This window comes from Notolepis coatsorum, assembly GCF_963971535.1.
Source record: "Notolepis coatsorum genome assembly, chromosome: 13".
Lineage (NCBI taxonomy): Eukaryota > Metazoa > Chordata > Actinopteri > Aulopiformes > Paralepididae > Notolepis > Notolepis coatsorum.
This window is the reverse complement of record NC_140177.1, coordinates 117,490,040-117,514,013: the sequence shown is the minus strand read 5'-3', so window position 1 is coordinate 117,514,013 and position 23,974 is coordinate 117,490,040. Positions and strand designations below refer to the sequence as shown.

At 44.9% G+C, this 23,974-nt stretch overlaps 1 protein-coding gene across 1 annotated transcript in view; it reads left to right on the top strand.

Annotated features, from left to right (window-relative positions):
• The window catches only part of efr3a (EFR3 homolog A), a 463,079-nt gene that overhangs the window by 363,089 nt on the left and 76,016 nt on the right, over positions 1-23,974 (top strand). Inside the window, exons 10-12 of the mRNA XM_084327782.1 lie at positions 3,649-3,763; positions 13,104-13,155; positions 20,537-20,709. Coding sequence (XP_084183908.1) covers positions 3,649-3,763; positions 13,104-13,155; positions 20,537-20,709 — 340 coding nt within the window. The remainder of the gene's footprint in view (positions 1-3,648; positions 3,764-13,103; positions 13,156-20,536; positions 20,710-23,974) is intronic.

The following is a 23,974-nucleotide window of genomic DNA, read 5'->3' as shown; positions in this document are numbered from 1 at the left end:
GGTGGAGTGGGGGGGGCAGTCTGAGGGGGAGTGGGGGGGGCAGTCTGAGGGGGAGTGGGGGGCAGTCTGAGGTGGAGTGGGGGGGGCAGTCTGAGGGGAGTGGGGGGGGCAGTCTGAGGTGAGTGGGGGGGGCAGTCTGAGGTGAGTGGGGGGGGGGGCAGTCTGAGGGGGAGTGGGGGGGCAGTCTGAGGGGAGTGGGGGGGGGGCAGTCTGAGGGGGAGTGGGGGGGGCAGTCTGAGGGGGAGTGGGGGGGCAGTCTGAGGTGGAGTGGGGGGGGCAGTCTGAGGTGGAGTGGGGGGGGGCAGTCTGAGGGGGGTGGGGGGGCAGTCTGAGGGGGAGTGGGGGGGGGGGCAGTCTGAGGTGGAGTGGGGGGGCAGTCTGAGGGGGAGTGGGGGGGCAGTCTGAGGGGGAGTGGGGGGGCAGTCTGAGGGGGAGTGGGGGGGCAGTCTGAGGGGGAGTGGGGGGGCAGTCTGAGGTGAGTGGGGGGGGGGGGGGGGGGGGGCAGTCTGAGGTGGAGTGGGGGGGCAGTCTGAGGGGAGTGGGGGGGCAGTCTGAGGTGAGTGGGGGGGGGGGGGGGGGGGGGGGCAGTCTGAGGGGGAGTGGGGGGGGCAGTCTGAGGGGGAGTGGGGGGGCAGTCTGAGGGGGAGTGGGGGGGGCAGTCTGAGGGGGAGTGGGGGGGCAGTCTGAGGGGGAGTGGGGGGGGCAGTCTGAGGGGAGTGGGGGGGCAGTCTGAGGGGAGTGGGGGGGCAGTCTGAGGGGAGTGGGGGGGCAGTCTGAGGTGAGTGGGGGGCAGTCTGAGGGGAGTGGGGGGGGGCAGTCTGAGGGGGAGTGGGGGGGCAGTCTGAGGGGAGTGGGGGGGCAGTCTGAGGGGAGTGGGGGGGCAGTCTGAGGGGAGTGGGGGGGCAGTCTGAGGGGAGTGGGGGGGCAGTCTGAGGGGGAGTGGGGGGGCAGTCTGAGGTGGAGTGGGGGGGCAGTCTGAGGTGGAGTGGGGGGGCAGTCTGAGGGGAGTGGGGGGGCAGTCTGAGGGGAGTGGGGGGGCAGTCTGAGGTGGAGTGGGGGGGGCAGTCTGAGGGGAGTGGGGGGGCAGTCTGAGGTGGAGTGGGGGGGCAGTCTGAGGGGGAGTGGGGGGGCAGTCTGAGGTGGAGTGGGGGGGGGGCAGTCTGAGGGGGAGTGGGGGGGCAGTCTGAGGGGGAGTGGGGGGGCAGTCTGAGGGGGAGTGGGGGGGCAGTCTGAGGGGGAGTGGGGGGGGCAGTCTGAGGGGAGTGGGGGGGCAGTCTGAGGGGGAGTGGGGGGGGCAGTCTGAGGGGAGTGGGGGGGGGGCAGTCTGAGGGGGAGTGGGGGGGCAGTCTGAGGGGGAGTGGGGGGGCAGTCTGAGGGGGAGTGGGGGGGCAGTCTGAGGGGGAGTGGGGGGGCAGTCTGAGGGGGAGTGGGGGGGCAGTCTGAGGTGGAGTGGGGCGGCCCAGTTACATTGATCCATGCTGGCTGTCTGTTAGGGTGGGAATCACCAGACGCCCCACGATACGACATTATCACAATACTAGAGTCACGATATTGTAATGTAATTACCTTTTTTAACTGCAAATTATGTCCACAACAATTTTGTATGTTTTGTCTAATAAGATGACGTTAGTTTATTCAACTCACTCCAATAATTTGTATTGTAGCAAAATGGGATTTTCAAGCAAAACATTTATACAAATAAATAATAATTATATATGTATAATATATATTTTCTTTAATATTGATCATTGGTGTCACACTATCAATATAATATCGGCATGCAAAAATATTTCCACATGTCGTCGTATCAATTCCCCCAACCCTACTATCTACAACTTCTGAAATGTCATGTGAAGCGCAGTGTTCTTCCACAAAAAGTTTCAACATTATAAAATGCTGGCGGCTACGTGGCGTAGTGGGCAAGGCGCTCGCCACGAATGACGGAGACGCTGGGCTTGCCTGTTCGAGCCCAGCGCTCCACATTGCTTTCAGTTTAGCTGGTCGTTCATACTAATACACATTGGCCGTATTAGGGGGTGGGAAACTGATGGGTGGGGATCGGGCGTTGTGGACAGCGACTCCTACAGGTCGGTTGGTGCGCCTGCGCAGTAGAATCAGGAAGTGTCGGGGGCAGCGTGAGCCTCTCACGTGTTACTCCTCGCCACTGAGAGATCGAGCTGCGCAGGTGAAAAGATGCGACTGCTGTTACCTCAAGTACCGGAGGGGACTTGTGCTATGTATGACTTAGTCCACATTGCAGCCGGCTTGTGGGAGGCAAGAAACGGCGTTCGTGACAGGGGAGGGTTGAATTGGATGATACGAAATTGGGATGGGAGAAAATATAGAAAATGGGAGAAAAAGTGGATAAAAAAAAAAAAACATTATAAAATGCTAGCGCTGCGGCACTCAGACGTGCCCCAAACACGCTCCGCCCCTGAGTGGTATCGGCAGCAAGCTCGTTGAGCTCAACTCAAACTCCGCCTGCGCTTTTCTTGATCCTCCGATCATAATTGTTGCTTTCTTGTCAGAGGAAAGCATCGATTGTGATTGGAGGATCAAGAAAAGAGGGCAGGGTTTGAGATAGGTCTGGGTGCTCCATTGGAATGGATTGGCAGCACATGTTGCTCATTCATTATCCAATACAGGCCTTTCACGGAAGCTTTAGAAGGTCCATTTGAGAAATATATGAACACAAATGTAATAAGTTGGTGTCTTATTACTGGATCTTGTCTACAAGTCACAGTGGAACAGTAATATCATGCTATCTACTTCCCAGAAATTAGGCATTTGCATTTGAAAGTGGTTACCAGTCCAATCCAATCCAACTTTATTTATAAAGCGCTTTAACAGCCACAGGGGCACAAAGTGCTGTACAGAGGGACCATATTAAAAACTATAAGCAGCACTAAAAATAGATAAAAAAAAACAAGTACCAAAAAAAAGAGGAAAGAAAAGGTAAACATAGGCAGCAATACAAATTAAAATAGATCAGAGTACTTAAAAAATATTTAAAAGCAGTGGTACCAGTGGTTTCGTGTACAGTACACTTCATGTTGGAGGAAAGACAACTACACAGAACGTTCTGTGCCTCTTTATCGATGAGACTTTGGTCAGAATGGTTCGTTATGGCGGCTGGATAGCGCAGTGGAGAATGCACTCGTCTATCACCGCAGAGACTCTGGGATCGAATCCAGCTGTCAGCGGTACCTCCGGCGTGGTCAGTCGTCCCTACTACCACAATTGGCAGTGTTAGCGGGTGGGAAGCCGGCGGGGTATGTGTCCTGGTCGTTGTAAACTGCGGTTCCTACTGGTCGGTCGGGGCGCCTGTTCAGCAAGGAGGGGATCGGGGGGAAATAGCTTGAACCTCCGTACGTGTTACATTCCCCCAGTGAAACTCCTCGCTGTCAGGTGAAAAGAATCGGCTGGCTGACTCCACATGTATCGGAGGAGGCATGTGGTAGTTCTACACTCTCCCTAGGCCGACAGTGGGGCAATGCGCGCAACGACCAGGAAGGGAATTGGCATAACGACTAAATTGGGATTGGAGCGAAATACAGAAAAGAACGGTTCGTTATGATGTCAGATACGGAGGAAAGGGTTGAAAATAACCGTAATGATCCTCTCTCTCCACTGCCTCCCGGCGGCCAGGCTTTTTCGGGGGCAACCTGCCCGACTACCAGCGGGCGGAGGTGATGATGTTCATCATGGGCAAGGTGCCGGTGTACGAGACCCCCTGCCACACCCTGGACACCGTCAAGATCGGGTGAGACACACACACACCCTGGACACCGTCAAGATCGGGTGAGACACACACACACTCCCCCTGCCACACCCTGGACACAGTCAAGATCGGGTGAGACACACACACACACTCACAAACACTGAAGCGTAAGAAAATAATAATGCCTAGACTAACCATCAGACAGAGAAAGAGGGAAAGGGAGAGGGATAGGGAAGAGAGATGGAGAGAGTAATATATTGAGGCAATACAGGCATACAAACTACTGTATCATAAACTTCTATACTGAGCAGTGACAACAGACAGATTCAATATGAATTGAAAATGGGGGACCCTGATGTAAACAAGACAAACGTCTTTCTCTGGTCTGCACCTTAACAATTGTGTGTATTGAGCCGTACTGTATTGTACCCATTCTGCAATCTGTTAAATAAAGTTTTCATTCATTCATTTTCCAGTTATTCTACCGCATTCGAACAGAGAGAGACCCATATTATCTGTACCATTTAAATTTCTCTAGTGAGTCACTCTTGCTCGTCCCCCTCACGGTGAAATGCATCCTCCTCATGTGGTCCTGGAAGACATCTCCTCGATAGCAATCAATCGCTTAACAGGAATGTCAATATTGTAAATAGAATATTTATAGTCATGTGAAAACTACAGGCATTAAAGCGTTCCGTCTCCAGACCGGTTTCCGTCAATTTGATTCGGAGTTCCGTCAATTTGATTCGGAGTCTGACGGAATTGGCTACCTGGTATAATATGATTTGTAGATGCATACAGATTGAAACTAAATTGAGCCAATCAGAGGCATCAAATATCATGAAAAAGGGAATTTCTTTCTATCGCGGCACGCCAAGCAGTCATTGGCGAGCTGCGGAGCAATAATGGCACGACTCAGCGACTTGAGAGACAGGATTACGCTGCTCGCTCCGCGGTTGCAGCTGGAGGCTATTGGGCGAGTGACATTTGCGAGGTCTGAGAGGTCTGTCCGCCACATGGCGGGTAACAAAATAGTCATGTGAAATCATTAAAACTGCGGTGTGTTTTGGTTTTACGACAGTCACCTTTTTTTGCAGCCTTGCGCATCAACTCTCCTTGTTTACCGACGTCATCCACATGCTTGCACTGTAACGCTGCTATACCGATTAGCTAACGTTAGCTTAATAGCGTCGGTTAAATGGAAGGAGAAAGCCGGCCACTAAAAAGAAAAACCACCACGGTTTTCTCAGACAAAAAGGATGAGCGGCACCACCCAACAAAAGAAAGTTTCGAGAGGAATGGAAGTTTGAAGATAGCGGTGTTTCAAGAGACTGGCTAGGCTACTGGGGGCTGTAGTGGTGAGTTAACTTGTTCCGTGTTCCGCAACTATGTCAAAAAGAAAAACAGAAACAACACATTTGTCATTGTCGTGTTACTTCACAGTACAAATACGTGAGTCCCCTGTTGTGGTTGTGAGTATCCTTTATTAGCTTAACTCCATAGCAACATCACACAGGTGTATCTGTGTAGAGAGTCTCCTCCCCACCGTTATTCTCTCCCCACCGTATGTATATTTCTCTCCCACCCCTCCACCCACCCACCCACCCCCTCCTAATGTACAGTCTCCTCCCCATCATATGTATATACTCTGTCAGGATATATGGGTAACATTACTGTATATTTGCATATCGTATATGTCACAAATGTAACATTACTATATTAAGATTAAGATTTGTTTATTAAGGACAATGCAAATTAATTAATTTACACATTTACATGTGTATGCATAACATCACAGCATGATAAGGACGTAAATATGCCGGGAATAGCACAGGGCTAATGTCCACCCGTAGTCCTAACTAGTGTTGTCACGATACTGGAATTTCGACTTCGATACGATACCTTGAAAAGTATCGATACTTTCGATACTTTCAATACAAAAAAAAAAAATTATAATAATTTTTTTTTATTATAATAATTTTTTTTTTTTTTTAACAAATTTTGCTTTTGTTGCTGGTTGATTCTCCTCAGCTTCTCTCTGGTACTATACGAGAAGATAAATACACTTTTAAAACCCTTTGTTTATCTTTAGATCAGAGAGAGAGAGAAAGAGAGACTGGCTGCTGGAGATTTTAGGTCTACTGAGCGCACCTTTCTAGTTATGACCCGTCACCAGAGATATATATATATATCTCCGGAGCTATGCTCGGAGCATTTATTAACGTTACATTTTCAACAACATTGCTGCTAATTGGACACTTCATGGAGGCGGGGTAACGTTGTGTCGAGTTCATGTGTGTACTGGTGTAGGATGGGCTCCGGCTCCGCTAGACCTAACGTTGGAAACGGGGTAGTTGTGTCGAGTTCATGCGTGTACTAGTGTAGTGGGCTCGGCTTGACGTTACTCCGTTTCCATGAAGTAATAGGTGGCCAGCTAGCTAGCATTAAGCTAACGGAGGAACGACAGCTAACGTTAGCTAATAATAGCGTTGTTTACAAACTGAAGACAGGGCTGCGCTGCCCGGCTGTGAGGGGGAGGAGGCTGCAGCAGCTTGTGTCTGTTGCTCTGAGCGAGGAGGAGGAGGAGGAGGCGGAAGGGCAAGGCTCTGGCAGCGCGTCTGTCTGTCAACAACTTGCGGGAGCAAGCCAGCTGGTACCGATACTGCAGAAAGTATCGGTACTTCGGGAAATGAGTATTGAAGCCGTTTTAAATATTCAGTATCGATATGTATCGATACTTCGATATTTTTGACAACACTAGTCCTAACATAAAACAAACACAAAACGGACGATACAACGTTCATTCATAAAAACTGACATCACTGACATGACCACACTAACATGACATTCAGTCAGTACAACATCACTAGCATCCCTAATGAGTGCATATTTGGCTGTCTAACAGCCATTTCCTGAGTTGGCCTCTAAAGGTGGACAGGGTGGTACATTCCCTTAAGGGGACCGGAAAGGTTGTTCCATGTTCCACTTCCCTTTATCGATAGACATTTTTTGCTGAAGGCGGTCTTTCTAAAATGGACCTCACAATCCCCTCTGGTGTTTGACCTAGTGGCTAATCCAGTGTTCCTTTTCTCGTGGATAAACTCCTTGAGAGGTGGAGGGGCTAATCTGTGCAGGCATTTATATACAAAGCAGGAACTTTTATAACGTCTGAGGTTTTCAAAATTTTTAATTTGATGCTTATCCAGGATTTTACAGTGGTGGTATGAGTACTGTTTCCTGTCATATACCTTCAATGCTCTGTTGTAAAGTTGTTCTATGGGTTTCATGGCTGTGGCCCCAGTAAATGACCAGTTTAGAAGGCAATATTCAATGTGAGAGAAGACCATACAGTGTAGGTATGTCTTTGCGGCTTCAAGTGTTAGGGAGGGCCGTATTTGTTTGAAGTTGGAAATGTTGAAGTTGATGGTGTTCCTCACTTTCTTTATGTGTTTCTTAAAGGTCAGGTTTGAGTCCAAGATGACCCCAAGGAATTTGAATTGGGAAACAAGTTCTAGTTCTTCCTTCCTTCCCTCCTTCCTCACATTGGACCGCTTGATGGTTTCTGGACGCTTGCTAAAGAACATGCACACAGTCTTTTTCGCATTAAGTAGGAGACAGGTGCTGTTTAGCCAGCATTGTACCTTGTCTATGGCGCATGTGAGCCTAGATGTAATCAACTCTATGTCCTTGCCCTGTGTGTAGATGACTGCGTCATCGGCATACATCTGTACATTGAGTTCGGGACACACATTTGGCAGGTCATTGATATACAGGGAGAATAGCAGGGGCCCAAGGATTGATCCCTGAGGGACACCTACAGGGTTGTCTAGATATGGGGACTTGGCACCATTGACCGTGACACATTGTTTTCGGTTTGATAAGTAGGATCTAAACCATTCTATTTTAGCAGCTGAGAAATTGAAGTGAGTTAGTCTGGTTAGGAGGATATTATGGTGAAGTCGAAAGCCTTGCTAAGGTCTAAGAAGACAGCACCAACATACTTGTTGCTATCTAGTGCATAGCTGTCAACATAGGGAGGAGACAAAACGTGTACATGTTAGCCCCGCCCCCTCGGCCCCGCCCCCTCCAACTCGGCCCCGCCCCCTCCCAATGGAGCTGCCTCGTCGCTTGCCATCTGCTGGTCAAAACATGTATGTACCCAGCCATTCGTTTAAGGGTAAACTGTAAATCTTTTTTTCACAGGAAATGCACTGTATTATTTTACAGATTACTTTTGTGTTCCTACTTTAAGTGTAAATGCTATAAAAATACAGTAAATTATTTTTTATCAAAATATTAACCATTAAATAAAGGTTGTAATCTGTAAATGTATTTGGTTTTACTGTAAATGTTATGATGAATTGAAAATGGGGGAAGAAGTCCTTCTCTGCTAAAAACAAGCCATTGTAATTGATTTGCTCCCACCTTGTGGTGAAAACGGAATTCCCTCATTTATACATCTATTGCACTCTTCCACATCCAGACACTCACATCACATCTTAACTGTAAACAATCATTCTTCACATACCACGAGAGATAAACATATGTCTTCATTCATATCAACAGTCACAAAACATTCATCCAAACTTTATCTGACTTGCTTTCACGCAAACCAGTGCAGCACGTCACTATTCTGCTGACGTCATTCATTCATCTAAGCCAATGGGAGGTCACATTGTTCAGTCATACCAGGCACACAGACCAATGAGAGACGTCGATATTCAACCAAACTCCCCAGTGATCCAAAACAGGAAGTAAAAAATGTTCATTCTTATCGGCAACCTTCCTCATTATATGCCAAACCAACTTGATTTTTTAAAAATCTGCTTTCACAGTTACATTCACACCTCTCACCCAACCTTAGTTCATGTCATTAATCCTTACGTAAACCACTTCCCCGCACGTAAATTGAATCTAACGTCACACGTTAAGCCAAAGCCGAAGATTTTTCGTCCGCCATCCCGTTTTAAACAGCGTAAATATGACATTTCTCTTCGTTTTTAAAGCAATCAATTCATATTCCCCAACTCCTACACATCATAGCTAGTATCCCTCCGTTTTTAATAACAATCCGACCGTTGCAACATATTCTAAACACATAATATTCGCTGACGTCCTGTTTTCCACCGTGTGAGAAGACATTGAAATCAGCTCGGCATACTTTACACTGCTGCCAGTGTAAAAATTAATAAGTACAAAATACGTGCCAATTCGTGAAGAAGGTTAAAAAAACAGGAGAATCCCGGGAAAAACGGTAGGGTTGACAGCTATGAATTCTAGTGCACTCTTGACCTTTTCAACAAACAGACAGTTGGCTGACTCTGTTGAGTGAAGGGCACGGAATCCAAACTGCATTGGGTTAAGTGGGGTGGGGCCCAAATCGAGATGTTTAGTCATGAGATTCGACACCCACTTCTCTGCAACTTTGTATATACCTGTAGTATGTCATGTATGTCCCTATGCCATAAATGTCATGATGTCATGTATGTTGTGTATGTCATAAATGTCACTATGAATTGAAAATGGGGGACCCTGATGTAAACAAGACAAACGTCTTTCTCTGGTCTTAACAATTGTGTGTATTGAGCCGTACTGTATTGTACCCATTCTGCAATCTGTTAAATATTGATTGATTGATTGAAAATGTTATTAACAGATTGCAGAATGGGTACAATACAGTACAGCTCAATACACACAATTGTTAAGGGGATGCAGACCAGAGAAAGACTTTCGTCTTGTTTACATCAGGGTCCCCCATTTTCAATTCATCATAACATATATGACACACATGACATACAGATAGACAATACTGCTACATCTATACATTTATGACATACCAGATTTACAAATACAGTATTGTTTGTGATACAAAAATAGTCTAAAAAAGAGAGTATATACATTTGACGAAGAAACTGTACATTGGAGGAGGTTGGGTAGGTGGGGTGGGGGGACTGTACATTGGAGGTGGGTGGGTGGGGGGAGGGGTAACTACATTGGATTATTGACGAAACCTTACTTGGTCCCAAGAAGAGGGTCTTGTGTATTAAATAAAGTTTGCATTCATTCATTCACTCTGGATCTGGTAAATCCAGTAGCAATACACACAATTGTTAAGGGGATGCAGACCAGAGAAAGACGTTTGTCTTGTTTACATCATAAGGGTCCCCCATTTTCAATTCATGGTGACATTTATGACATACACAACATACATGACATCATGACATTTATGACATAGGGACATACATGACTCACAGGTATATAGTACTGTTACATTTGTCACATATACGATATGCAAATATACAGTACTGTTACCCAGAGATACTAACAGTAAATATATATATATGATGAGGAGAAGACTGTACATTAGGTGGGTGGTAAAAAATATATACAAACGGTGGGGAGGAGACTGTCCATTGTTGTTGTGGCATAATTGTGAAACGTCTTTAGTCCCTTGTTTGTATGATAACAAGCCGTTTAGTTCATGGTTCAAAGTAATGGGAAAAGGGTGCTAGCTCGCCATCAATCAGAAGCTAGCCACAAGACTTGCATGCACGCTCTCCAGCACACAGCCTCCCTGCCTGGCACAACAACCACAACAGTAGGGTCTATAGTCAGTCAGGACAGTAGGCTCTACAAGTAGGCTCCCTTAAAACGCTAACGCTATTAAAAATATATATATACAGTGGAGGTTAAAATAAGAATATGACTTGGCCTGAAAAAAAGTTCAGTCAGGAGAATTGTTTTTTGCTTTAATCCCTGAAACTAGCCAAACCGTTAGCCTAGCTCACCATCGTTGTTGGAAAATAGTCTAAAAGAGGTGAAATACGTCATCAGCATGCACCCATAATATAATAAAACCCTTTAAAAAAAATAAAGATTGGTTGAAGGTCATTCCGAGTTTAAAACCTCACTGTGTTTCTAAGACCCTAAATATGACAAATCTGTTGTTCAATCAAATAAACATCTACACATTTCATCATCTCCATTTATTTTGTATAGCCCCGGGTCTTTTGCCAGAGCTGGTGATGAAAGTAGCCAACAAGAGTGGCATCTCGGTTCCTCCATGTCTCACTATGACACACCTCTGTTTCTTCTCCCAAAGCTCCGTAGAACACTATGTCCTCTCATTTCGCCCCCCTCATTCCCCCTCCCCCCACCGCTGCTCTGGACGCCCAGAGTGAATTAGCTCCTGGAGCATCTAAAGGGGACTGGTTCCAAAAAACCCAGCTAATCTCGGAGAGGCCTACCAGAGTGCAAGCGGAGATAATCCTGAATCAAACAAATGCTCCCATCCTCCACCTCCTCTTCACCTCCTATAGCCCACTAGGTGCTATCTCTCTATCTCGCTTTCCCTTTTTTTTCTCTTTCTCTTTCTCTTTTCCTCTTTCTCTTTCTCGCTTTCCCCCTTTTTTTTGCTCTCTCTCTCCTCTCTTCTCTCTCATCTCCTCTCTCCTCTCTCGCTTTCCCTTTTTTTTCTCTTTCTCTCTTTCCCTCTTTCTCGGTTTCCCTCTCTCTCTCGCTCTCCTTTTATTCAATTCCACAGCTTTTCTGCTTCAGTTGCTGTCAGTGTCGTCAGCAGGGTGAACTAATAGTGCTGTGCTCTCAGAGCACGTCAGACCCAACCTTCCTACAGAGTCTGCTGTCAATGTGAATTCATGTACCGCCATGCATGTTGGGAATTTCATATTTTACATTTGAGGACAAGGTGAATGAAGCAGATATCACACGTACTATATATTAGATTCAAATTTAAAAGTACAGCACAACGAAAATAAGTTGGCATCTAACCAGAGTGCAAGGTACTGTAACAGTAAAGTGCATAACAATATACAGGACAGGTGTGTAATATACAGTATATACAGTGTAACAAGTGATTCAATGGGATATATATAACAAAGCTACTGAGTAAATCTGTTAATCTGATGTAGTATGTACAGTATAATGTACAGTGATACAAGTATAAATATACTATGGTAGTAAGCCATACTGGCCAGTGGTATAACTAATCAGAGTATGGGATTGGGATATATATAGATATAGTATATATAGCACATTACAGCGCATTACAGTTACATTATGCATGCACAGAGTGGGTATACAGGTACGTAAACAGAAATATATGCAGCTATATTCATACAGATGTTGCCCATACCGTACAAACTCTGAACTTTGTTGACTACGTCAATCTACTGCCTTCACACCTACGTCAAGAAGACATCTACCAAAAAAAACATTAAACCACACCTACATCTAGAAGACATCAACCAAAACACCCCACTAAACCACACCTACGCCTAGAAGACATCTACCAAAAAAACATTAAACCACACCTACTTCTAGATTAGAAGACATTTACCAAAATGTAAACTGTACACTGTACATTGGAATATTGACAAAGCCATACTTGGTAATTTCCTGTACTGGGGGTTGGGTTAGGACATTTGCAGGGGCCAGTTTTCGAATTGCAGTCTCCTGTAGGTGTTCTTTGAGAGTGTTTTTGAAAGTGGGTAGTGATTCACATTCCTTTACAGCTTTGGGTAGGGCGTTCCACATTGATGTGGCATAATTGCGAAACGTGTTTAGTCCCTTGTTTGAGCCGAATCTGGGTTTAACATGATTTGTGGAGCTCCCTCTGGTGTTGTGATCGTGGTATTCACTGACCTTTGGGAAGTATTTTGACATGTACATGGGTACCTTGGTCGTGTAGTGTATCTTGTAGACCAGGCCCATTGCAATTGCTGTACTCTGTCGTCTACTCTAAGCCATCCTAGGTTGTCAATGTGGGCAGGGGTGAGGTGGGTTCTAGGAGTCACTTAAAGCCTCTGTCACTTAAATGAACACGCCAACATTTTGTGAAATTTGCTTACCCTCTTCTTTGCTATCTGCTATCTACCGTTTGCTATCTGGCTCCACGTTAGCCTACTTACTTACGCCTATCGCTCCTTTTGGGGGAGCATAGGCCGTCGACAACAGTTCGCCAGGGTCCTCTGTCCTGTGCTTTGCTTTCCAGCTGTTTCCATGTCAGTCCGCTCTGTTAGCCTAGCTTAGCACAATGAATGGAAGCGGACAGTGCCGGTTAGCCTAGGCATTGTCCAACTAACACTTCTCCCGAAGGCTAACTGGCACTGTCCGCTTCCATTCATTGTGCTAAGCTAGGCTAACGTGCAGCCAGATAGCTTTCTACTGAACGCACAGAGAGGTATCTATCTTCTTGTCTCTCTCTGGAGAAGATGATAAGCTAATTTCCCAAAATGCTGGCGTGTTCCTTTAATCCCCACGCCCCGCTCCCCTTCTTCTCTGCCCAATCCCCACATTCCCCCGCCCTCTCGCTCCCCGGGATAATGGCTCCTGGCTGACTGTGTCTTGTTTATATTCCTCTCAGGCACCAGGGCACCAAGCGCATCCAGGCCATGCTGCTGAGCTCCCTCATCATGGTGAGTTCTTCTGTCTCTCTCTCTCTGTAATGTCTGCCAACACCAACACCAGGGAGGCCAGCCACCGGAGAGGCCGACAACAGATTGATCCATTAATCGTATCCAATGAGGTACATCGGGAAAACAGATTTATTCATTAATCAGGACCCCCCTCCCACCACCTATCGGATGTCTCTGTTGTGGTTTTCACCGACTCAATACCGATTCATCTTTGACCGTTTTTACACTTATGGTTGATGTAGTTTTTGGTGTCATGGGGGAAAATGGCGACATTCCCTCAATTCACCAACACAATTTATGAAATCAGTAAAAGTCATAATCTATCTATCTCTCTCTCTCTCTCTCTCTCTCTCTCTCTCTCTCTCTCTCTCTCTCTCTCTCTCTCTCTCTCTCTCTCTTTCCATCTTCATCTATTTTCTCGTCTCCCCTGAAAGGACCTCGTCTCATTTTCGATGAGGAGGCACAGGTGGTGAAAGCACCTAGCAGTTGCGGAAATGCCAGTCACACACACAGTTGGACACACACACACGCACACGCACACGCACACGCACACACACAGTCACACACACATGTGCACACACACACACAGCAAAACTACAACTACATGCACACAGACACTCCTTCCTTTTCTTTTCCCCCACCTGGAGCATTTGCATACGCTTGCAATCGAACAGGTTTCTGCGCTTCATAGGCCATTTATTACAGAGTCAATCACAGCTCCCTTCCGTCCCTCTCCTCCTCTCCCTTCCTGCTCGTCAGTGCAGCTGCAGGAGGAGCAGGGGGGGAAAGGTCAACGTATTTATAAATCATGCGGATGCAGATGGGGTCTGGGCCGTGCGGGGACGGCTGCATTATTGGCGTCAGTGGCAGGATGGAGTCGTATAGATGCTCATTATGCTTTTCTCTCTTCATCTGTGAAACATGAAGTATAAATGCACCTCTGTATGATATCCATTATTTATATGGCCTGCTGTGCTGAAGGAAAGCCTGACGTACAGTACGTGCACTGTTCTCGCACAACTCTTTCTTTCATACACATCCCAGACGGAGAAGCACAGGGTGTTAACTTACCCTTAGAGGTTGCCAAACCCGTAGGCGGGTTTACAATATGAGACGCAGCACGGTCTAGGCCGCCTTATCTCGGCGGAGAGGATTCTTCAGAAATGACAAACGTTGCGCGATTTAGAAATAGGTAAAACATTTGATATTCGCAATTTCTACTGCTTTGAAATGTTCTATCCGTTTCCTTATTTGAAAAATGTAATACGACATACTCTGGTGTGGGTGGGCGGTATGGCCTAAGATTTATAGCACAGTATATTTAGATTTTTGGATGGTAGCTGTATATGGCGGCCTAGACCGTGCCGGGTCACATATATCACATATATTTGTTTTAAGAATAATAAAAAGAAAATTAGGAGCAGTACAAGACTCTGGGATGGTAACAATTTATTCCTGGGGGTTACCTGAGGTTTCTACTGGGCTGTCCCATTAGTATTCTGTGATCTGTATATTATGACAGAATAGACATTTAACTTTAGGTCATTGAACTGTCAGCTTATAGGTTATCATCTTTACTCGCACATGTTCGCCTACATCTTTTTTCTGGTTTTGCACACATCTTATTTCAAATGCAAAGGATTCTCCTAGATCTATCTGCAGCCTTCGACACAGTCAACCACCAGATCCTCCTTGCAGCCCTCGCAGGAATGGGAGTGGCTGGCTCTGCGCTGACATGGCTGTCATCATACCTCAATGACCGCTCCTACCAAGTGTCATGGAGAGGGACCCTGTCGGCCACCTCCGCGGACGGGTGTCCCCCAGGGCTCGGTTTTAGGACCCCTTCTCTTCTCCCTCTACACTAAATCATTGGGTAACATTATCACGTCTCATGGCTTCTCCTACCATTGTTATGCCGACGATACTCAACTCTTCCTCTCCTTCCCTCCCTCAGATATCCACGTCTCTGAGCGGATCTCGGCCTGTCTGTCCGACATCTCCGCCTGGATGACGATCAACCACCTCAAACTGAACCTAAGCAAAACATAATTGCTCCACCTGCCGGCCAAATCCTCCCCCCTAACCGACCTTTCAATCACAGTCGAGAATGCAGCTGTGACTGCGTCCCCGACCGCCAAGAACCTTGGTGTTGTCCTCGACGACCAGTTGAACTTCTCTGCTCACATCGCAGCGACGACCAGAACCTGCCGATTCCTCCTGAGCAACGTCAGAAGGATCCGCCCCTTCCTGACAAAAGAAGCCACCCAACTCCTCATCCAATCAACAGTCATCTCCCGCCTCGACTACTGCAACGCACTGCTCGCTGGCCTCCCGGCCACTGCCACTAAGCCTCTTCAACTCATTCAGAACGCAGCGGCCCGCCTGATCTCAAACCTACCGAAGTCGGCCCATGTCACCCCACTTCTTAGGGACCTGCACTGGCTCCCCATTGCTGCACGAATCCGCTGCAAGGCCCTCGACCTAGCATACCGTGCGGCAAAGGGAACCGCTCCCGCCTACCTCCGGTCAATGGTCTCTAACTACACACCCTCAAGACCCCTACGCTCTGCATCTTCTGGCCGCCTCAGACCTACTCCTATCCAAGCTCCGGGAGGGTCATCAAAGAGAAGTCGCCTATTCTCAGTCCTTGCCCCACAATGGTGGAATTAACTACCCACCCCAGTTAGGACAGCCGAATCACGTCCAATCTGTCGCCGTCGACTAAAGACGCACTTCTTCAACCATTATCTGAATAAAAAAAATAAAAATAGAAAATAAATATCTAACCCTAACTAACCGTACTGTCATGCACTTGTCCTAATAAACTAACCTACACTGTAGCACTCAACACTTTGATAAACATTGTTGCTCAGCTGATAGAGTTGTGCCCTTCCTGATGGCTTGTCGTACAGAACTTGTAAGTCGCTTTGGATAAAAGCATCAGCTAAATGACTAAATGTAAATTGTCGAGTCCTGGCTTTAAGCAGAATCACTAATACACAACACTCATGCACATGCACACACACACAAGAGAGAGGGAGAATGACTTATAGCTTAATGATTTTTGAATATTTCAGCTAATGAAGTGAACTATTTATTGTTGCAGTAGACCCTGCCACACGGCACCTAAGTGGCTTTTTACCGGGCTCTCCGACATGGAGACACAGGCAGAAATTATGGTGAATACAAACCAGTTTATTGACGAGAGTGGCAAGGCAGGAGCAGATAATGATGTCATGACAAAGGCTCTCCTAGTCGTGTGTGAGGATTTAACCTGTGCTCACTGATTACCTCAATGTGCAACAGGTGCACAGCCACATCTGCTCCCAGGTCTGATTAGCTTGACCCAGGGCAGGTGTGACTGATCCCACCTCTGATTAGCTTGACCCCCAGGGCAGGTGTGGCTGTTCCAACCAGCCATCCCCACACCACCTTTATGATCATCAACCATCCAGACTGAAATACTGGGTTGATATGCCTATTTTATGTGTATATCAGTGATCAAACCTCAAACAAAGAAGCTTAACCCTTTCAGTGCCACGGATGACCTATCTTGTTTTATCAGCCCCCCTGTTGAGTGTCCACGACGACAAATATCGTTTTATTGTTTTATTAGCGATCTGAAATCATATTTCATCAACGAGTCTCCCGTTGGTACACCAGCCCCTACAGGAGCTCAGAATGGAAAAAAGTGCCCCCTATCGTCTATCCCTGTGTAACTGCAGGTCAGTCGCTTAGACTGACCTGGGATCTGTAGATATGTAGAGGCGGAGCCAGCTGGCTCCTTGTGCTGGCAAGAAGTCTGATCAACATGGAAGTCATTGCGGGACGGGAATCGGCCTGGAATATATATTCACAGCAGCCAATAATCAATCAATAAGCGTGATCGATATTTGGAATGGCGATCAGGAATTGGAATAATCTTTTTGGAGAACATCTGATCTGAGGTAAGGAATCTATTTTACCAGTCATGGGATAATCAGAGTTGTATTCGCTGAGATCTCAGTGTTTGCCCTATGTGTGATGTGTCTGTGTGTGCGCGATCGCTGATGAGGAAATAAGAGAATAGATTTCAGCTTGCGTCTATAGCGTGCATACGTACACATATACTATCGATAAAATATTGTTTATTTGAAAACAATTCATAAATAGGATGAAAAACGTTTTTGTGTATTCTAGAATATTCCAGTAAATGTCTTTTATCATGGAATCTTTATATTTTCCTCAAACGAGGGCTTTTCAAAATGCTATAAAACGAAAATGAACCGATAAAAAAACAATCCCCTTCGACAATGTTGACTGCAAACGAGTCATTGATAAGCAACGGGCAGATTAGACACATAGCCATAATTTAAAAAATAGATTAGGCGTTTTTAACGCTAACATTGAAGTGGATGGTGACATTCAACGGGTTAATCAAGGGCTCTGAAAGTGTTAAGATGTTTGATCCTAATATGACAAACAATGTGATTTAATGTTCTATGCCTTACCTTGCCTTTGTCTATTTTGCTGCTGTCTATTTTATGCTCATTTTATGCTTATTTTATGCCTAATCTTATGCCTAATCTTACGTCTGCACTTTATGCATTGCTCTTGATCTTCGTGTATTTTTTTACTACCGTAAAGCACTTTGAGCTGCAATTCTTGTATGAAAGGTGCTATACAAGTAAAGGTTATTATTATTATTATTATTATTATTATTATTATTATTATTATTATTATTATTTATTATTTATTATTTATTATTTATTATTATTATTATTATTATTATTATTATTATTATTATTATTATTATTATTATTATTATTATTATTATTATTATTATTAACAACGATCCAGTTCGTTTTTATAGTGTAACGTTTGGCTACTTAAAATCATTGAATGTATAGAGAGAGATAGAGACAGAGGGAGATGGAGAGAAAGGACCTCGTTGATTTGTTGATTGTCTGTATTTCAATTGGGTTTGCATTAGTTTTGTCTTGGAATAATTAATAATTAAAAAAGTTTAACAAAAGGACTTCTGGTGGCACAATACACGGCATGTGAGCTTAGTAACAGAGCTCTGGTAGCCTTAAATATCCCCTAATTCAAGAATCTCTATTCATTCAAATTGACATAATAATGAATAGGGACAACATGAGAATGGAGGATATGGGTTACGAAACAATGCCAAATGAGAAATCAGGAAAGAAGTTATAGCTAGTGAAATCCCAACAGGACAAAATTGAGGCTGCAGAAAATACAAAATGTTGGACTCAGAAGTGAAGCCATGAGGGATGACTGTGGTCAAGGCCGAACTGAAAAGAGATCTCTCAGATTTCGGCATGTGTTAAAAAAACAACAATGTGCAACAATATCAGGATCTATGGCATCCGCAACTCCGCAGTGATGTTCATTGAAAAGCTGATAAAGTCAGAATTGGCTTGGGCTGGGGCCATGACCTGGGAATAGAACGTGCCCACTGCGCCCTGGCGCCAAAACCACATGCAAGCGCCCCAGCACGCCCTGTTGTTTTCCGGATAGGACCATAGGACACTAGGGGTTCAGGGAATGTAGGATTAGGACAGGTGGGTAGCAGACTAGCTGGCTCAGGACAGGCAGGTAGTGGGCTAACTGGCCCTCGAGGAAGGCACAACATTCACATCCCTCTATCTTGGACATCCATGATGGGCTAAGTACAAATGATTACATACCTCCTAAAGGTCTTGCTGGCAGAATGCAAAAAGGCCATTACAAAACACTGGCTTCAGACAAAACTGTCCTACTGTGGTCTCTTTGTCAATATTGTCAAACAGCTAACATCACGGATTCTATCACATTTTCATAACAATAGCTAATATAACTTACCCTGCACCGTTTTCATTGAGGTTTCTTACAAATTAACGATGTTTTATTTGTCCTTTATATGCGGATAACATTAAAATCTAAAATTTTACCATTATGTTCCCCTTTAGACAACAAACATAATGCTAATGATGCACTTTTGTTAAGATAATTAGGTGACCATTCTCGGTCACTATATGCAGGTCGCATTAATAGTTTAATGCTCCTGTGTTGAGATCACGTTTTCCTAATCCGGTGCCGACCTGTGAACAACTAGGTGATAAATGTCTTGAGATTTGTAGTCATTTTGTAGTCATAACATTTTCACCTTTTAAACCAATGCTGCCATCTACTGACAACAGAAAGTGTTGTGTATAACGTCAAGTTGATTAGAGAGGCTACCCACACAACACTTGTAAACACCGTCGCCCAAAACACATTCTAGAGATTCCTTTTTACTGGTACATACGTTCATATCTAATAGTCTTTAGATGACTAAATATAGATGAATACTCATGAAATCTGATATATATATTCTAAAATAAGTATAACTTCACCTACCTGTCTACATGAAATTCCCAAACACTGACAGTAAAAAAAGCCTGGATGTCGCGCAAAATGGGGCGTGACCGAATTTGGTTTTGGGCGTTCCCAGACAAAGAGAGTGACCGAGATTGGTCTACGTTCCGTTACATCTTCTAGAACAGATGATCTGCTACTGATCTCTTTGTCAATATTGTTAAACAGATATATCTTCTAGAACAGATGACGTACTACTGGCCTCTTTATCAATATTGTATACTGCATCTTCTAGAATAGATTAACTACGGTTGGTCTCAGTACATGACGCATACAAGATGGGTGATTATGCTATACTATAGTTGACTATTAGAAGCTCTGTAGCTTGGAAAATGTGTGTCCTTTTGGAGACTTTATACAACTAATATATAATATGTACTATAAATAAATCAATCGTTTTTTTTTTATATGTGTTGGATAAAATCTTACTTTCCCCCTGATTCCCAAGACTTGGGAGAACATATTTCTGAAGCCAAATAACTTGTTCATTATTGTTCTGTGTTTTTTTAACAAGGTTCTGCGAGATTCAATTTCCGTAAATTTTTTTATTTGGTATTTATAGTCATATAACTAACTTACACATGCATGTGACATAACTGATGGGCCATGTTGTCCTGGTAAAAAATAAAGATGTATATCACTTATGCAATACAGGGTTGAGGTTATATATGCATTATTACACAATTAAACCAGGCAAACCTAAAATAGGAAAAAATGGCTTGGACTAAACTATAATGGAACACTAATAATATACTAAACACTACTGTTTGTTACTCGTTGCTTTGTCTTGTCACCTCAAGCAGATATAAAATGTATGTTTTTTGTAAATATCTTTTTGTTGTTTTCAAGATTAGCCATCGCTATGGCGTCAACTAATGGGAATCCTAGAAATGAAAAAGGTTGATTTTATCATCACCATAGGTGATACTAGCTTTTTTTAACAGCAATTTCCCATTCTTGGTGCCTCACCCCCCCCCAGGTGACCTCAAGCTTCAAGTCCAAGACCATGGCGGCCGCCCTTCCCCCACCCTTCCTCGACCCCCTCTTCTCCATCTCTCTAATGGAGGACGCCGAGCTGCGCCAGCTGGTACTTGAGATCCTGCACAACATTATTGATCGCCACGACAACCGCGCCAAGCTACGGGGCATCAGGTAAACAGAGGTTTGGGTTTGACACCAAATTGTGATTTTGAAAAGCCCCTTGGGTTGGGAAGATAGGGATGATCACGTCAAACCTATTTAGACATATCTGAAGGATATGGTTGGCTTTCGTTATGATTATAACAGGATAATTACGTATGTTAAACACCTTTAATTCGGGTCTACAAAGTTGTGTTTAGTTTTGAAAGCTCTGCTCTCTGCTCCTGTGTGGGGGGGCAGGGGCCGTTGTGTGCGTGTGTCGGGACTTTGAGGGTTTTATCTCCCAAACAAGGTTATCGCCTTTTCTTATCTAGGCCAGGGGTGACGTCGCTCGGTAACGAGTTGGAAGGACGCCATCTCAAGAGAAGGCTGAGGTCGCTAAGCAACGAGACGAGTTAGAAGGCCGTGTCTCCGGCATGGGGGAGAGCGACATTTTTAAGATAACGAAACGACAGAAAAGCTCTGGGCATTTCAGACTTCAGTTGTTTCTTGAACCAGCAGACTGATTCCCCTGATGAAGAGAGAGAGAGAGAGAGAGAGAATGAGACAGTTCTTTTTAATACCTTTTTAAGACTTTAAATTCTGTTTTTCATTCTGTTAAACCTCTGTTATTTTAAATAAATTCCTTTTGATATAAAATGAACGAATTCAGTGTACACTGTTCATTATGCCACCGGGAAAGATAGTGTGTTTCAGACTTAAAGGCCAACTTGCATGTTGTATTTTTGTTCAATAAACAATGTGGACTAGGCCAACGGTGACTTTCATGAAGAAGGAAAAAAAATTATTGAAATTGACCCAGTTTTAGCGTTTTTATCAAACATTTTGTCTGCCCAACACAATCACCACGCACGTGGATATTTTAATCAATAGTTCATAACGTGCGCGTGTAATCGAAATGATGTCGTCACAACAGGTGCAGGGCACCAGGGGGCTCTGAGAGTCACACACAGCTAGTGGCAGGCACTGCAGGCAGAGAGCCTTGCTACTACTAGCCGAATGAAAATGTATCTGTTTCACCTAACAACACTATTGCTCCGTGATCATAGCCATCCATCTCTAAAGCTAACCACTATTTGTAAAAGCCACAACCACGTTACCATATTTGTAATAATGTAAATCATTGTGTCGTTGTACATATTGTGTATACACCGTTAGAAGCTAACATAGCTTAGCTTGGTAGCTATTGTGCTAACAACATATCCCGACCTCCGGCTCGCTGGCCGGCATGAACGCCCGACCCAAAATGGTTCTCTCCTCTCTGTACACCCCCGTCCCCACGGGTACCCTGCCGGGGAGCCCATGGACGCGACAACGGCGGCAGCCGTAGGGTGCTCGAGCCCGTAACGCTAGTGGTACACGATAGCTATGAGCTAACTAACGCTACAGGCTCAAACACCCTACGGCCGCCGCTGTTGTCGCGTCCAAAAGCTCCCCGGCAGGACACCCGCGAGGACGGGGGCACACAAAGAGGAGAGAACCACCCCAAATCGGGCACTCATGCCGGCCGACAAGCCGGACGCCGCGGCACGTTGTTAGCACAATAGTAGCCCACTGTGATGCACCGAGTGGGCCACCATTGATCAACATGCAGCGACGTGTAGCTTGCATGATGCGTGTGCAGTGCTTTGCCACACAGGTCTGAGAAGAGGACCTGCACATGATTTTACTCGTTCCCCAAACTCCTCTACATGCCCCGATCTAAAATGGTTCACGACAGTAGACATAATGCTAACGTTAGCCAGCGCCATATATACAGTAGTACTATGACCCGGACGGGCATAAGGCATACGTTTCCTGAAGTGACGTCACGGCCGTGCTAGCGTCTGATAAGCTTTTAGATTTGCTCGTGCATGTTATTCGTGCGTGGACCTTTTTAACCATTTCTGAGTGAAATTTCCGACGTCAAATGGGGAAAAAAAATTATTAAATTAGATACCAATGATGTAAACTACCCAGTTTGGGCTTTAAGGTGGGATAATGGAATTCAACCCACGAAGACCTTTGCCTCAATGGAACAACAACAAAACACAACGCAGAGACGACATGGAGAGGCGATTAAGGCTGAAACGACCGGAATCTTACATATCTTAGAATGAATTGTCGGTTGCCAAAATCAGCATTATAGAGCAGAAAATGTATAGTCTACAAATTCAAATTGTCCCATGCTGAAGATTTTGTTCTCTGCACTTACCTGTTACATTTGCACTCTGGTTAGATGCAAACTTATTTTCGTTATTACTATACTTGTAATCTAAATGGACTGAATTGAAAGGGAATTGACCACAACCCTGATGATTGGTGTCAACCAAGTGAGACACAGAACAGAACACAATGTTTTTAAATTTTTCTTCTCAATCATGAGACAGTCTTTTAACTATATGAGGGCTTATGATACTGGAACAAGACATGTGTAGTATTGAAACGTTTGTCTGCTGAGAAGAGGAGAACATGGACAAATCAATGCCATGGAGAGACCTTTTCTGCCTCTTTTTGCCTGATGTTAAGTAGTGTTTTCCTCATCAAGTCTCCACTACCTACCATGCTCTGTAAATAACTCATGTACATGTAAGGGATAATGTATAGCTACAAGGTCATTGTCGCAAAATAATTGACCGACACAGAGTTTAGAACACTGAGGCGCCGCGCCGAGGTGTTCTAAACGCAGTATAGCTATACATTATCCCGCTTATTACATGGCTAACTTACTAACAATATACCTAATTAATTTTACACCATCGACAAGACGAGATCAAATGATTGCAGATGCAGTTGGTCTGTGGCTCAATCAATCAATCAATCAATCAATCAATTCAATCAATTCAATCAATCCTCTGTCATCATCGCCGGCAGCCGGTCTGATTGCACTGATGAGTGCAGCTGAGCATATGCTGAGCAGCTTTCGTGACTGCGACCAAAATGCTTGATTGTGATTGGGCAATAGCTCTGTTACCCGTATCAGCGGTCATTATTGCGCGTTGCCCATGGCAGCGGTCAGTTATTGAGAAATAATTCACCGCTGTCAGGGGCAACCAAGCGCTATTGACCAATCACAATCAAGCATTTTGGCGAATGTTAAAACACCATGTAATAAATACCGATATGCCCTACTTTGATTACTTGTATTATTGCTAGGGATGTCCCGATCGCCTTTTTTTGCTTCCGATCCGATCCCGATCATGTGATTTTAAATATCTATCGATCCGATCGTTTCCGATCCGATCTTTCACATTAGTAATCAATTTTGACGCATTTTTGTCAGAAACTGGCAGAGCGA